Source organism: Perna viridis, chromosome 13 (assembly GCF_037379345.1).
Source record: "Perna viridis isolate PV_CMFRI_1.1 ecotype Kerala chromosome 13, ASM3737934v1, whole genome shotgun sequence".
NCBI classification, from domain to species: Eukaryota; Metazoa; Mollusca; class Bivalvia; order Mytilida; family Mytilidae; genus Perna; species Perna viridis.
This window is the reverse complement of record NC_142457.1, coordinates 20,780,620-20,795,344: the sequence shown is the minus strand read 5'-3', so window position 1 is coordinate 20,795,344 and position 14,725 is coordinate 20,780,620. Positions and strand designations below refer to the sequence as shown.

Below are 14,725 nucleotides of genomic sequence, written 5' to 3'. Positions count from 1 at the left end.
ACACCCAGTTATCTCCGTGGAAGATCTCAACAAACGAAAAGACAAAATGAGATATCCACTCAGCCTACGTCTTCCTTTGGCGAATCCGGAGAATTACTCAAGGGCAGAAGCTTTTTGTTGGACACTTATTTATGCGTGCATATATACACAAAAATGTGTATTAACATAAAATTATAAATTCGCAAGGGGATCTTTACCCCCCCCCCCCGCCCCCCATCCCTTCGAGCTTCCTATGTCTTCTGCGACTACATGATTTACACACTCGTCTTTACGCGGTCGATTCCATAACGCCATCTATGAATCCTCCCACTTACTGAAATATATGTTAGAACATATTAAAGAACGATAAGGCCATTAACGTACTATCTACCAGGAAGTAGAATGTTTCACTACAATTACCATAATGCTTCCAAAAATGTTTTGTTCTTGTAAATGTAAACGAAAAAGGAACCTCCTGTGGTTCAGTGGTTGTTGTGTTTTTTCGTTCTCCTATTTGTCGTTTTTTATAGGTTCGGTCGCTTTTGGTCTTTTATTAAAAGTTTCACAGTGTTTGTTTTCGGGCTTTTGATAGATTGTTTTATGGTATAGGTCTTGCACATTATTGAAGACAATGCGATCACCTGTAGAAGTTAAACTGTTCGATGCTTGGGATTTGGTGTACAACCATTTCATTGGTAATTGTTACAACAGGTATCTTATTGTACCACAGTTATGTTGTAATGGCTGTCTCTCGTAGTGTATTTAATAAATTCAACTAATTGTCCCCCATTTGGTATGCATGAGATGTGCTATTCAAACTAGTGGTGACGATTAAATAATTTGAGTTTACATAAGTGTGCCCATAGTACCCTGTACATCTGAATTGGATTATGCCCACTTGTACATCAATCAATTTCCATGAACATTCAAGTCGAGTTTCCGCGGTAGCAGTATATAACGTAGTATAATGTAGTGTGTTTTTCCGATCATTTACTGAACCTCAGCTGTCTAGAAGAATTATTAGGTTGGACGAAGCATCTTAAAGTCCCTTTTTAGTATTAATTTCCATTTTGACATCAATCAATATCATTACTGTTGATATCGTATAAGAATTGCTTACGGCTTACCAATTAATATTTACAAGGGTATTCTAAAGGAAATCAAATTTAAGGAGAACTTTATACATAGAGACATAAACGTTTTGGTCAGTTAACTTAAACACACGGAACAAAGCTGAGAGTGTATAATATTCAATATGATATATTACTCTGTAAATGGATAACAATTATAATACGCATTATAAATGTTGAATTAAACATTTAAAATGAAGTTCATATTGCAAGTGCTTTTATTTTTTGTTCTGTTTTGTTTTGTTTGGTTTGGTTTGGTTTGGTTTTGTTTGTTTGTTTGGTTTCTTTTTCTTTTGTTTTTGTTTTTTACTTATTATTCTATAAAAGCCAAAACCTTGTTTGTATCTTATAGCATCATAATAAACTTAACGACAAGGTGACTAATGAGTGTGTCTAAAGTTAATTAAATCGTTTGTCAGTGTTAATTCCTTTTAACGTCGCACTAAGTTTCCATTAATAACATAGCACAACTTTATTGGAGACTGCAATACTCTTTGTTAATATGTAGACAAACTATATGAATGATATGAAAAACTTATCAAAGCTGACAGCATTTTATTTAATATACATTGCTGACCAATTTAACATACGGAAAAGGCGTCAGTAATCTCCGATGAAAAACCTATATCAATTTTCCCTAACATCTCTTTAGCGCCATCAATCTGTCTTTTTAAGTTATTCTATGAACTAATTTGTCGCAGATAGTGATAATAGTATCTGCAAAAGGTATCTTACAAAATTCTTTTTAGATATCAGTCCTTGGTTAAACATACTTGATTTTTTCGTAGTGACTGCTTTTTGGAAATTATTCTTTGTTCTGATTTACGGTTTTATGACACTATAGCATTCAAATACCAACATATTCCAGTATTCAGACCGCAAAAGAGGTTGGTATAATGATTATTTATGGTCATAATATAGGACACAATATATATAAAGTAAATGAGAAGTGTGTAGAGTTATTCAACAATTCATTCATATCGGAATTGCCTGTACCCAGTCAGAACCATTGTGGTTGGTCTCAACTTCTCGGTGATTAACCTGATACTACCATCTGCTTAAATGACTTCCTCATTGTGTCTATTGCTTTGACAACTTCCAAGAAGTTTGGTACATGCAATATTAGTCATTACTCTTCATTTTACTAGCAATCATGAATTATGGAGCACACACCGCAGTTCGGAAATTTCTGTATTCATACCATTGCTAGTTCTCAGCAGAGGGAGCAATTATTAAATTTATTCGCATGATGTTTCTTTAATTGAGAAGGCTGTCTTAAACATATGAATTGATTTATAATGTATATTCCGATTTGTTACTTAGATGAACGAAGACACATCTATGGACGGAAAATTAATATGATGGTTATCACCCAGACAATTTTGCCTCTTATTACAACACAAATTGTTCTTACATAACGTCAATAACTATACCATATTCCTTGTCACGTTTATTGTCATGTGGCTAAGTTAAAACCCTTGCCAAATGTTTCCTAAGCAGACGATTAAGACTCAAACATAAAAATGTCGTGAACAAACTCCTACCGTCAAAAACTATCCTGTCTAGGCACTAGTAAGTGCCAAATGAGAAAAGCGAATTAGGTGCACAGAGATAATTTGTACGAAAGAAAACAACATTTTGAATAGCTCTCCATCAAAGAATTAACCAGAGGGTGGTGAATTCATTTATAGCAATAATTTCATTAAATCTCCTTTCTTTCTAATGGTCAAAAGAATGCACTTTAATTTCTGTAAGAAAGATTAACTGTAATTTTGCCAAATCAGCCTAAATTTCGCCTCAAATAACCTTTTCATATCATCTCCCGTTCAAAACCAAAGCTTTATTTAAAGATATCGTCTATTGAGTTTTAGTATAGATAACTGTATATATAGTTTATGTTAACTACATCCAAAAAAAATAGAGTAAATGAAGAAAATACGACTGAATCAATGTTTAGATAAGTATATCTTATTGACAATATTTTGTTCCATAAAACCCACACAAACTTTGTCAGTCTTTGTAAGAATCAGGCAGTGGGTAAAACATGGTAAGAAACAACCAATCATTTTGATAGTGTAATTTGACTATTTGCCCCATCATTATCAAGGGAAAATAAGATTTTCCATAACATGTTGCTGCATTAGGATATAATTTCATTGAAATGCACTGTAAATGAAAGTTTAGAGGGTAGATTACTATGTCAACGACCTCATTTGTCTACGATTCTATTGAAATACGAGCAAATCAAATGATGCAAAGATCAAATAATGGTCTTTCAAGGAAAGAAAGCATACTTGAGTAAAATTATATTGTTTGGTCGGTGGGTTTTGACAGGCATGTTTCTGATTTTTCAAATTTTGCCTGATTCTTACAAATACTTACACTTAAAATCCTCACCTATGAACCTTAACATTATGAGTTCGACGTCCGATTTCTTGATGGCGTTATTTCACTGCACTTTTGTCGAAATATTATCAAACGTGCATTTGTTTTTGAAGGTATTGAAACCTTATTGAATCTACAACGATAAGCATACACATTATTCCGATAGAAAAAAAAAGTCGATGGGTTTTTATTTTCTTGAATGTTTTAAAACAACTTTTTTTACCGCTAGAAATTGTGTTAGTGAAACCATAATTGAATCTGGTTGGTTTAGCGCTATATAAAACATGATTTAATCCACCATATCTACTAAAAGTGCCTGTAACAAGCTAGAAAATCTGTGATAAATATCACTTCAGGTTTTGCCTTGATAATGCTATGTTTTTTTTTCTTTTTTTTATTAATGACAAAGGCTTATTCGTTCGGTAGCGTTATTTTTACCCTTTATTAAGAATAGTTTGAAGACTACCGATGTCAAATATGTCTTAAAATTGAAATATACTTCACGGTAGATATATGACAAGAGCGCAAAATTCAAATTGCAGATTCTTTTCCTAATTTTCTATCAAATGAGCAAAGATAATTTATGATTTCAATAAAAATAAATATAAATACTTTGAAAGTAAAAACTGTGAGAATAGGTGTAAATGTTCGTTCTTTGCCGAAAATGTGGAAGTTTGTGGTGTTAATTATCTGAATTCGTAGAAGTAGCTAAACGATATCAGCTTTCGTTACGTTTGGAACTTGATTTTGTACAATGGAATTACCACGAAACCATAAAAACTGGTCCTTTAATTCTGCATTTTCTGAATTAGGGGAAAATTCCTATTTTATGGTACATATTTATGGAGATAGGGAAATGGGTGATGCGACATTGGGATAATGTATTGGGATATGGATATTGAAGATTATGGGGGCAATGAATATTTCAATGGGGAACTTTCTATGCGGAAAGTGTGTGGGAATAATGGTTATTGGAGGTATTACATCCAATCCAAGAGCTGTACCTATCATAAATATTTTATAATAATAAAACTCGTTTGCACAAGGTGTTTCGTAATATTTCATTCCGATCTTTACCTATTAATATGACGTCAGTGTCTATGTCGACGGCATATTAGAATGACGGTATTGATTTCTTCACGTCAGTCCCAGATGTATTATATATTCAATTATCGCCCGTAATGAGGTAAAGTATTCATTTAACAGGGAAAAGGGATATCGAGCATGACATTTTGATGTTCTGTCAATTGAATAATGAAACATAACGTCTGTAGCTTTAAATTAAATATATGCCGATTCAGGGCAATTTGCCTATTTTATTGAAAAGTGATCACTTTTATGACCTAGATAATTATAAGGTATTACCCCTGTAGGGATACATCTTAGGTAAATGGTGTCTGAAGATGGAAAATGTTTTATTTTTATCAGATTTAGATTTGAAACCGCTCAATATTTTATGCTATGGAGTCATTCAGGAAATGCTTTAATATTTAGACATTAGGCTCGCAAACCCGGTATTTATGGACCAAAATTCCAAATAAAGTATCATAAAATGTTGTCCTACATCATTAATATCAGTAAATATTGATTATTTTAACATACATTTAAGTGGTCCTTTGGATTTTGAGCATTGTTTGTTTGACTGTATTTTTATTGTAATTTAACATAATGCAATATATTTCCCTTTACATTTGACACTGATAGACAGTTCTTCAGAAATGAAAGCTGTGAAACGTATTTTGTAGTTGTGTCTTTTTAGTTGAGAATATAATTTTAATGTGTGCAATTTGTGCAATACATGTACCTGTTATCATTAAATTTAAACATTTTTTTATTGCCGCAGTTTGAGGTTAGTGTCATTTTGAGCAATGATATATACTAAGGATTATTGTTTTACCCTCTAAAATCGACGTTTTTGTTACCTTCTTTATCCCTTGGATGGTCCAAAAGCCTTATTATAAAGTTAATATTACGATGTAAGCCGATCAGATGAATGTATTTGCACAATCTTATAGAAAGTAAGACCCATTTCGTACCGTTCTACTTAAATGAAATGGTGTACGATACTTACCGAAGATACTTACTGAAAGAGTAATCAAGGAAACCAAGGTTATAGCGGTAATCAAAAGTATGTAATCCAGGGACAAAGACCAGACATGGAAAACAGATATAAACAACAAAGAATATAAAGTACCTAAGATCATACATACAAAGTAACAAAGGCAAATGAGATATCGGACTCCACTAAAAACTGGGAGCATGAGCCAGGTGCACCGGTAGGGTAAGCGTCCTCTGCTTTTCTCGAAACAACCGCGAAACCACTGCACCAATCTGTGCATTTAATTTGCATCTTACCTTGTTTCAAATTTTCAAGACATCGACTAAACAGCGACTTAGAAGTATAGTTAGCTCAATAAACAAAAAACTTCATCCACTGATTTAATTTCATTAAAACAAATATTTGCCCTCATGTACATGATATTCCATTTGAAAGAGTAATCAAGGGAACCAAGGTTGAAGTATGACTCTGTTATTGAGTAAGTATTACATAGTTTCCTTATGTCTAGTCAAATAAATTTCAAATCGTTTGATAAAAAGAATAGATAAAAATCATTCTGGAGAGGCAATAAAACTATATTGTATATGAATGTTTGAATACAATTCTTCTGTTTGTTTCAAATCAAAGAACATCTCACGGCTGATATATGTCAATCTATAAGCTATAACCTTCTCAAGCCAATGTTTCAATGATAGAGCTAGGTTGGAGAAATAAGAATAAATTAGAAATATGACATTGCTTCAGGAACAGTTGATACTATCTTCGTAAACCTATCTCAGCTTTAACACGTAAACAAGGCCTTTCTATTAAATAACATAACAATTTCTGTCAAAAGTCGTAAATTAGTTTTATTTGCTTCTACTATTGTGACAAATGGCCTATGATTTACCAATGGTAAATCAGTAACGCCAATACCGTCGTTTCATTTATTTGGTAATTCAGGAAACAAATTGTAATTGCTTCTTTACCATGTTAAAGAAAATGAGATTATATCTAGCTGATGGAATTGTTTCTATTTAATGGAGCAGAAGGTATTAATGTAAATGGCTAGAACAGATATTTCCGTTTGGATTTTTTTTCAGGTGAATCCATAAACAGGATTTACAATTAATTGTTTTGATTTTGTATTCATAATGATTTTAGCGACCGATGTAAAAAAAAAATACTACGTAAAGTCTATAACCATTCATAATGATTTTAGTGAAAGATGTAAAAAAGCATATATATATATATATATATATATATATATATATATATATATATATATATATATATATATATATATATATAGGTTGCTTTTACATCGGTCGCTAAAATCATTATGAATGGCTCTAGACTATACGTAGTAATACAAAATCAAAACATATGTATCTTTTATTTTTATTTGTGATTTGTTTTCATTCAGTTTTAATTTTGGGGGAGGTGGTTGTTTGTTGGGGTTTTTGGGGGTTTTTTTATTTGTTTTGTTTTGTTTTGTTTTGTTTTGTTTTTTGTTTTTGTTTTTGTTTGTTTGTTTTTGTTTGTTTTTGTTTGTTTTTGTTGTTTGTTGTTTTTTTTTGTTTTGGAGTGTACAAATCCGTAAACAGTTATTTTACTACATCATGTGCATGATTAGTTTAAATACTTATTAACATGTTAATGTGTACTTGTAGCAAATGATACATTGATTTCTATTTCTGTTTGTGCTTTGGTGTAATATTTTTGTTGATTCCGGTAACCAGATAAGTATCTAAATGTTGTATTAATTAATTATTTCAATGACGACTTTTTAGTAAAACAGAATAATATAGCTTTGCATGATGATATTGCCAGGCTCAATTTGAAAACATATATTTGAGTCACAACAACATAGTTTGATCCAATCAAGTGTTTTTCTATAGCGATGTGTAAGACAATAAGTCTTGATTTGGAAAGTTACATATGTGTTGAACATCACACCAACTTCGTTTGTTTAGATTGACCTAAATGGAAAAGACATCACGGGTAACTGTCACAACGACATTATAATGTACCTCCATCCATCGTGTATGAGTCAAGAGGTTAATTGGTTAGTTTCATTGGCTTGATTTTACAACAAAGGCGATACAGATAAATTTACTTTGGTTAAAAATGCAACTCCTATTAGTAATCTTACCTTGCATTTGGATCCCTTGGTTGATAAGCATGAGACAACTGTGTGATTTTCGTGGCGACAACATACAGATGTTTTCTTTTGCACCGAAAACGTATTTGAAGAAAAGATATATAAACTTTGTATAGTGAAAGCTGAATAATTAAACTTATTTTAGACCGTATAAGTTATGCGGTTAAGTCAGGTTTTGGGTTTACCCAGGTTCCAAAAGCAATTATTCTAATATGAAAGGGCTTCAAAATGTCTCTAGATAGTCTTCGATTTATCTAGGGTTTCACTGTAAACTGGTGAACTGTTGGCCAATAATTCTAGCAAGAACATACTTTTCTCTACTGATTATGTATTCCATCGTATAAAACTAAGTAACGTTGTTTTATTTTTTCAGAAGAACAACACACGCTGAACGATACGGTCATTGCTTTCTGTACTGATTAAAAGATTGCTATTTTTACAAAAAGTAAGCACCAAAATGGATATCTACGCCGGTATTCCTAGTTTTAATGCTCACTCTCTACAGTACAATGGCGAATTAAGCAATTTGTCAACACCTGAATATATGAACATTTCATTTTACAATGGAACTGAGCGAAGATGTAATGGGACAGTAACTGAGAATGGGCGAGACGAACATTTTGCCAAAATAGAAATATCAACACTTGGCGTCATTCTGTATTTCTCCCTTTTTGGAAATTTTGTGGTTCTTCTTGTTTTAAAATTCAGGTGTGGTACTTTGACAAGAATGCAGTGGTTTATTTTTCACCTTTGCGTTGCCGATCTGTCGATGGGATTTTTTAATATTTTACCACAATTGGCATGGGACATTACATTTCGTTTCAGAGGTAACGATTTTCTTTGCAAGTTTGTGAAATATTTTCAATTAGTTGCAATGTATGCTTCATCGTACGTACTTTTAACAACAGCGATTGATAGATACGTTTCTATTTGTTATCCCATAACCAGTCAAACGTGGACAAATAAACGAATACATTGTATGATAACATTAGCATGGATTCTCTCCCTTTTATGCGCCATTCCGAATCTTGTTTTATTTTCATACCAGGAAACAATACCTGGGAGTGGCGTGTTTGATTGCTGGGAAAACCTTAGTTCCGGTCCAAAATGGCAGCTCCAGGCATATGTGACATGGATTTTCATGTCTATCTATTTCATTCCGTTTTGCATATTGACTGGAACTTATTCTAGAATTTGTTATGTGGTTTGGATCAGTATGGGAACAACTTCCAAATTAACGGCAAACGAATCGTACCCCCGGAAAATTTCATTCACGAGGTCTTATTCCATTCGAGATTCCTGTATAAACCACAATTTAACATATCCAAGAGTTCATCGGAAGTCGGTTTCAAATTCTAAGCTTAAAACAATTAAACTAACGTTGGCAGTTGTGATGTGTTATCTGATATGCTGGGGACCTTTTTTTGTAGCACAGATGTGGCTTGCATATGATGAACATGCTCCATTTACCAGTAAGTAACAGTGTAAGTACCATTCTGGGTAAGAATCAGGCAATAAGTCGCTCATCATAATTCTCAATTTGCCTCAAATGTATTCAATTTATCTCGAATACAACTGATAAGCTATTTAAATTTATCATGAAGCATCTTTGGAGTAGATGTTTTGAGTGCTTATATAAAGATAATGTGCGGGAAAAGTTTTTCCGCCATTTTTCCTTACTGTTTTTTTAATAAATCTATCAATATATTAAAATGGCAAACAGTACAAACTCTTTGATGGTTATTTTCGGATGTTCAGGTATAAATAATCGAGTAATGCAATAAAGTCTCCATTTAACACAGCTTATGCACATTTTACCTGATTCTTAGACAGAGAGGGGTATTTAAAGGTATATTGATACCCATACACTACACTTCTTCGTTTCAAATGTACAAGTACTCTCGGTACAAACTCAAGTATTAGAAATATATTATTTATCGGATCATCAAAATAAAATTTAAATGTGTCAATTTTCTAGCATAGCTTCTAAACTCTGGAATCCATACATGTAAACATTACAATAAAATTAAACAGCACTTTTCAAATGTATTGCCACTTTTAATGGACAGTTGAGTCAAAAATGATAATGCACTAAGAGCTTATGCAACATTTGAATTGTACTAAAATGGTGAAAGAAACAAAAATACGCAGACAAAAACAATTTCCTCAATCAAAGCATGGCTGTTTATGTTGTTTTTTGTAAATGTTGTTTAGTTTCTTTGTCTTTGATTTTATGTTGTTTTTTTTAATGTGTGTTTGTTTTGTTTTTTTTTTCTTTTGTTTGTATGTGTGGGTGTCTTTTATTGTTTCCTTTCATATGAGAGTTTAGTTTAGCATAGGCTTTCCATTTGTACTGAAATATAGATCTTGATACTCTTAATTGACTGAAAAGAGCCCTTATTTTAATACCATATATATGCTTCGTCGTGAAAGAGGAGTCAATAAGTTTATTTTGCCGTTAGCTTCTGTTTCTTGTGAGACACAAATAACTGTATACAATGCACCAATTTATACCTCTATTACCATTTCATTTTATAAGATTTTCAACCATAACGGGCACCTATTCTTCCTGCAATTAGCTTGCAAAATATGAATTGACGTTTATATCATTAGTGCTTCGATCTGTCGCCTTTAATATTAAGTAGTTCTCGTTTGTTTGGTTTTTTTTAATATTTTGTTGTGTTTTTAATCTTTTGGTTATGTATTATAAGATTGTGCGTCCTACGTGAAATAATTGTTCAGGGGTCAAATATCGTTTTCGCAATGCCCTATTTGATATAAAAATACAAATCAAAGATATTTGATATACACGTGTGTGGCAAAGTCCCATTAGTTTGACGACAATGATCTCAAACAAGACATTTAATAAATGAATAAAGCTTAAAGCTGAACTATTTCTGACTAATGACACTTACTTCCGCATCAGTAGTAATTTCATTTACTAATTGAATACCCAGATGACTTGACAAAAGGCAACGCTAAATGTTCAATTACTTTCATTCCTTGTTTCACTAAAAAGGCGACACTCCTAGAATGAATCAACAACTTACGATGTAGTGCGTATAGAAATTGTATTTTAATTTCGACATCCTTCTGGTCTATTTAGTATGTAAAACAAAACCTGGAAGGTTTTTATTGTAAACATCTTGTTAAAAGATTTTTAAACAGTTTTAAAGCAAAATAGGTATACTTAAAATACACTAATTTTCCAGCTTTTACATGTACGTAAAAGCTATTGAAAATAGGCAGTGGTGCTATCAGATATTTTTTTTCAAAAACTGATATGATAGCCATCATGAACTGCATATCTTCATTTATATTAGCAACTCGGCGGTGCATCTAGTCCATGATCCCAGTTTGTAGGAAAGTCCAGATATTTATTTGTGTTTGTTTGTATGTATATTATTTGTCATTTCATGTTGTATATGTCTATTTTCCCTGACTGTTCATTTTACATGGATTGGATTCTTAATATTGAAGTTTGAATCTGGTTCCCTTGATAAGCCAAACTTCCATAATCATCATTATAACCTGCAGTTGTTTATAGTACAAACATTCGTCATAGACGTTTTTCTTCTTTTTCGCTACTTTACGTTCAACAAGCAAAATAACAGGTTTCGTCCAGGAATCTCAGGAACTGCCTTTATCCAACTCATTGAACCTGATCAGGGAATTCTTGTTATTAGTTATTCTTTCAACATTTTCATGTAAGGTTGTGCTTAACCATTCGCTTACTGTCCGTTGCTTTTTTTTGGTGTCGCAAATATTGTTGTGTAAATGGGTTTAGAGTCGGTATTGCCACTACTACTCCATAGCACACTTCATAATGTAATTACTATATTACTATTACATTTTTGTAAGTGATCAAATAAAGTTGATAATTTAAAAGCCTAATGAAAAATTTATGTCAATTACAACAATTTCAAGCAACGAAAACAGCAAAAGTAAAATATCGTTTTTTTTTTGTTCACACAATGTGATGAAAACAAACAGATGCTCATGTACAAGTATCGTACCGATATATAACTTAGAAATGAAGAACAAATTTTTTATCGAGCAAATAGGTTACTTTATTTTAATATTTGTTTAGTAGTAAATCTGATAATGTTAAATTTTTCACTGCTACAAACTTATTTATTTTTAGGCTGCTCATTACCGCCTTTTCTGAAAGAGCAAAAAAAGGAACCAAGATTCTAGCAGAAAACAAAAGAACGTTATCTGGGGAAAAACCAAGCATGGAAGACATACACACAAAATAAACAAAATAAACAAATTAATATATACAAAATAACAAAATAATGGGAGAATGGACCAGGTGCACCGGTAGGATGTGCGTCTTCTATTTTTCAAGAAACACCCGCCGATTTGCTCATACAATCACTGGCATCAAGTTCCGTCGTCCCTAAATAATCATCTGGGCCAGCATATGTTCCTCTTTTAATAATGTCTTCGACATCAATGTTTTAACAAAGTCAGTCACTGCCATTAAAATAAACTTCATTTACAAATTAACAAGTATACCGTACATCATTACCGCTGGACTTTTAAATCTACATACGATACGAATTCAAAATTATGCAAACCATGAGTAAAAAGGGAACTTGGTAAGATGAAAAATTTCCATAGATACTGTTTGCGTTATACTGTTTGCGTTATAGATCGACAGAAATTGGTAAAATAGCAAAAACATGTGCACCGCAAAATAAATACGTTCATATACACGTTCTTTTAAGTATCCGTAAGAATCAGGCTGTGGATGAAATATTGTAAAACAAAATCCATTATTTTGAAAGCGAAATTAGACTATTTGCCCCATCAGTACCGAGAAAAATAGACAGAACTTTCCATATCATTTGGTAATTTGAGTTACAAATTGATTGAAATGCACTGAAAATGAAAAAAGGAAAATAACTCTGTCAAAATATCAAGAAATGCAGAGAACAAATATGGACTTTTTGAATAAGGAAACATGCCTCAGGGAAATTTTATTGTCACATCGGTTAGTTTTAGACATGCATTTTACTGATTTTTCCCATTTTGACTGAATGGATGCACAAACAAGCTTTTTATAAAGTTGTCAAATATATAGTAGTAAACACTATAATCTGCATGATTCATAGATCAACCGAAAAAATGTTTTGTTATAATTCATCCTTATGATGCGGCATACATGTTTCATATTATGAAATTTCGTCGTTTTGAAGTTTTCACTAAACACATCAATGGAAATCTTCTACTAAATTATAGCGGTAATCAAAAGAATGTAATCCAGTGACAAAGACCAGACATAGAAAACAGACATACACAACAACAAAGAACATAAAGTAACTAAAATCATACATACAAAGTAACAAAAGCAAATGAGCAACTCGGACTCCACTCAAAACTGGGAGCATGGACTAGGTGCACCGGTATGGTAAGCGTCCTCTACTTTTCTAGAAACTCCAGTTGAGTTGCTCATAAAAAGTCATGTCCGGGGTAGACAAACGAGGAAAGGAAAACTATGACCCGTTGAATAAATCAGTGTTCATGGTGCAGATGGATACACCAAAACGATCCACGAGTTCATGCTGATGACCATAAAACTTCTGTAGTGATGACTTCAATTTTGTAGCAAAACAACCACTATCCCTGCACTACTGGCAAAGTTCTGAAATGTTTTAATAGGATATGAGTAATAAAAGATTTGTATGGAGCTATATGCCCTTGAGTCTTCTTCATTTAAAATGCTTTTCAAGGGCATTGTAACTCAATACTAACACTTAGCAATTAGAGTTGAGACTGGTAGCGTGCCTACATGTGTTTGGTGCTTCTGTGTGCTAGATTCGGCTCAGTATGTCGGAATTGAGCAATGTAGAGTCTCTTCAATTGGTCATACATTCTTCTCCAAAATACTTGAGATATCTTTCACAAGACGTTTATCTATAATCAGTCAATCAATTTCATATTTTCCTTTTTTATATTTATTATGACAACATGCTAATTAAGCATTCTGTTTCTTCAATTAAACAATGGGTTCAATTGATATTCATTATGAAAATGTGCTAATTCTTTTTTTTCAGATTCAGCAATGGTAGTGATTTTGCTCCTGTCAGGATTGAACAGTTGTGTCAACCCTTGGCTATTTTTAGCTTTTAGTGGACGCATGTGTACGAAAACAAAACTATCATCACGGCCATCTGCGTACACTTTTACTACTGGAACAGAGTCAGACGGTCGCCATCGCAATTCGTCGATTTATGATTCAAACTCAGCCATCGTGAAGCTAAGCACCACAAGAAACGGAAGTGTTCATTTGGTGCGGAACTCACGATTTTAAAGAAGGGAAATTAGAAGTTTTATTGGTCAATAAAGCCAACCAAACGATCCATTAAATATTGTGTACTTTCTTATCGTTTACATCATTATGATTAGTGATGATTTTGTGCTCCTCTTAATCTGTTAATTTACTGTAATTTTTTAATATCTCCTTAATGAGTGTTACGTCTGCTTACTGTGATATGGATACGTGTGCGATATATTTCTTCAATCCTGCACATTCAAGACAGCCTAATGATCGTGGTAGCTGAAGCATTTGATTCAAACTTTCCTGTCTTGATTTCGCCATTGTTTATATGGACTATGCTTTCTTTTGACTATTCCATTTAACTATTGCCCATTCAGTTTGATAATTGTATTATTCAACTTTATTTGAAACTGACTGATTTTTTTAAAATAACATTTGCAAGTGATAAATGTAAAGACAATTATCCTAAGAAATAATCAACAGGAAACACGTAAATGTCAACAATGTTTGTTGTTGTTTCTTTTGTTTTTGTTTTTGTTAAATATCCACAATCTGATCAATTTCTCTACTGATTTTTGAAGTATCTTTTTTGTTGGTGCCCAACTCAACGTGAGGACATATCATATGTTTTCTTTTATAAGACAAGATAAAAAAAAATCGGTGGATTTTGGAGAAGGGTAGAAATTATATGCATCTAATTACTTCTTTTTTTCTTGGATATGTCTTTATTTACTTACTTTTTT

At 32.4% G+C, this 14,725-nt stretch overlaps 1 protein-coding gene across 1 annotated transcript; it reads left to right on the top strand.

Annotated features, from left to right (window-relative positions):
- The first annotated feature begins 8,073 nt into the window (after nt 1-8,073).
- LOC148599899 (annetocin receptor-like) lies at nt 8,074-14,391 on the top strand. The gene is made up of 2 exons (XM_088558429.1): nt 8,074-9,168; nt 13,759-14,391. The coding sequence occupies exons 1-2, from the start codon at nt 8,154-8,156 to the stop codon at nt 14,013-14,015; spliced, it is 1,272 nt and encodes a 423-aa protein (XP_088414555.1). The 5' UTR covers nt 8,074-8,153; the 3' UTR covers nt 14,016-14,391.
- The last annotated feature ends 334 nt before the right edge of the window (nt 14,392-14,725 follow it).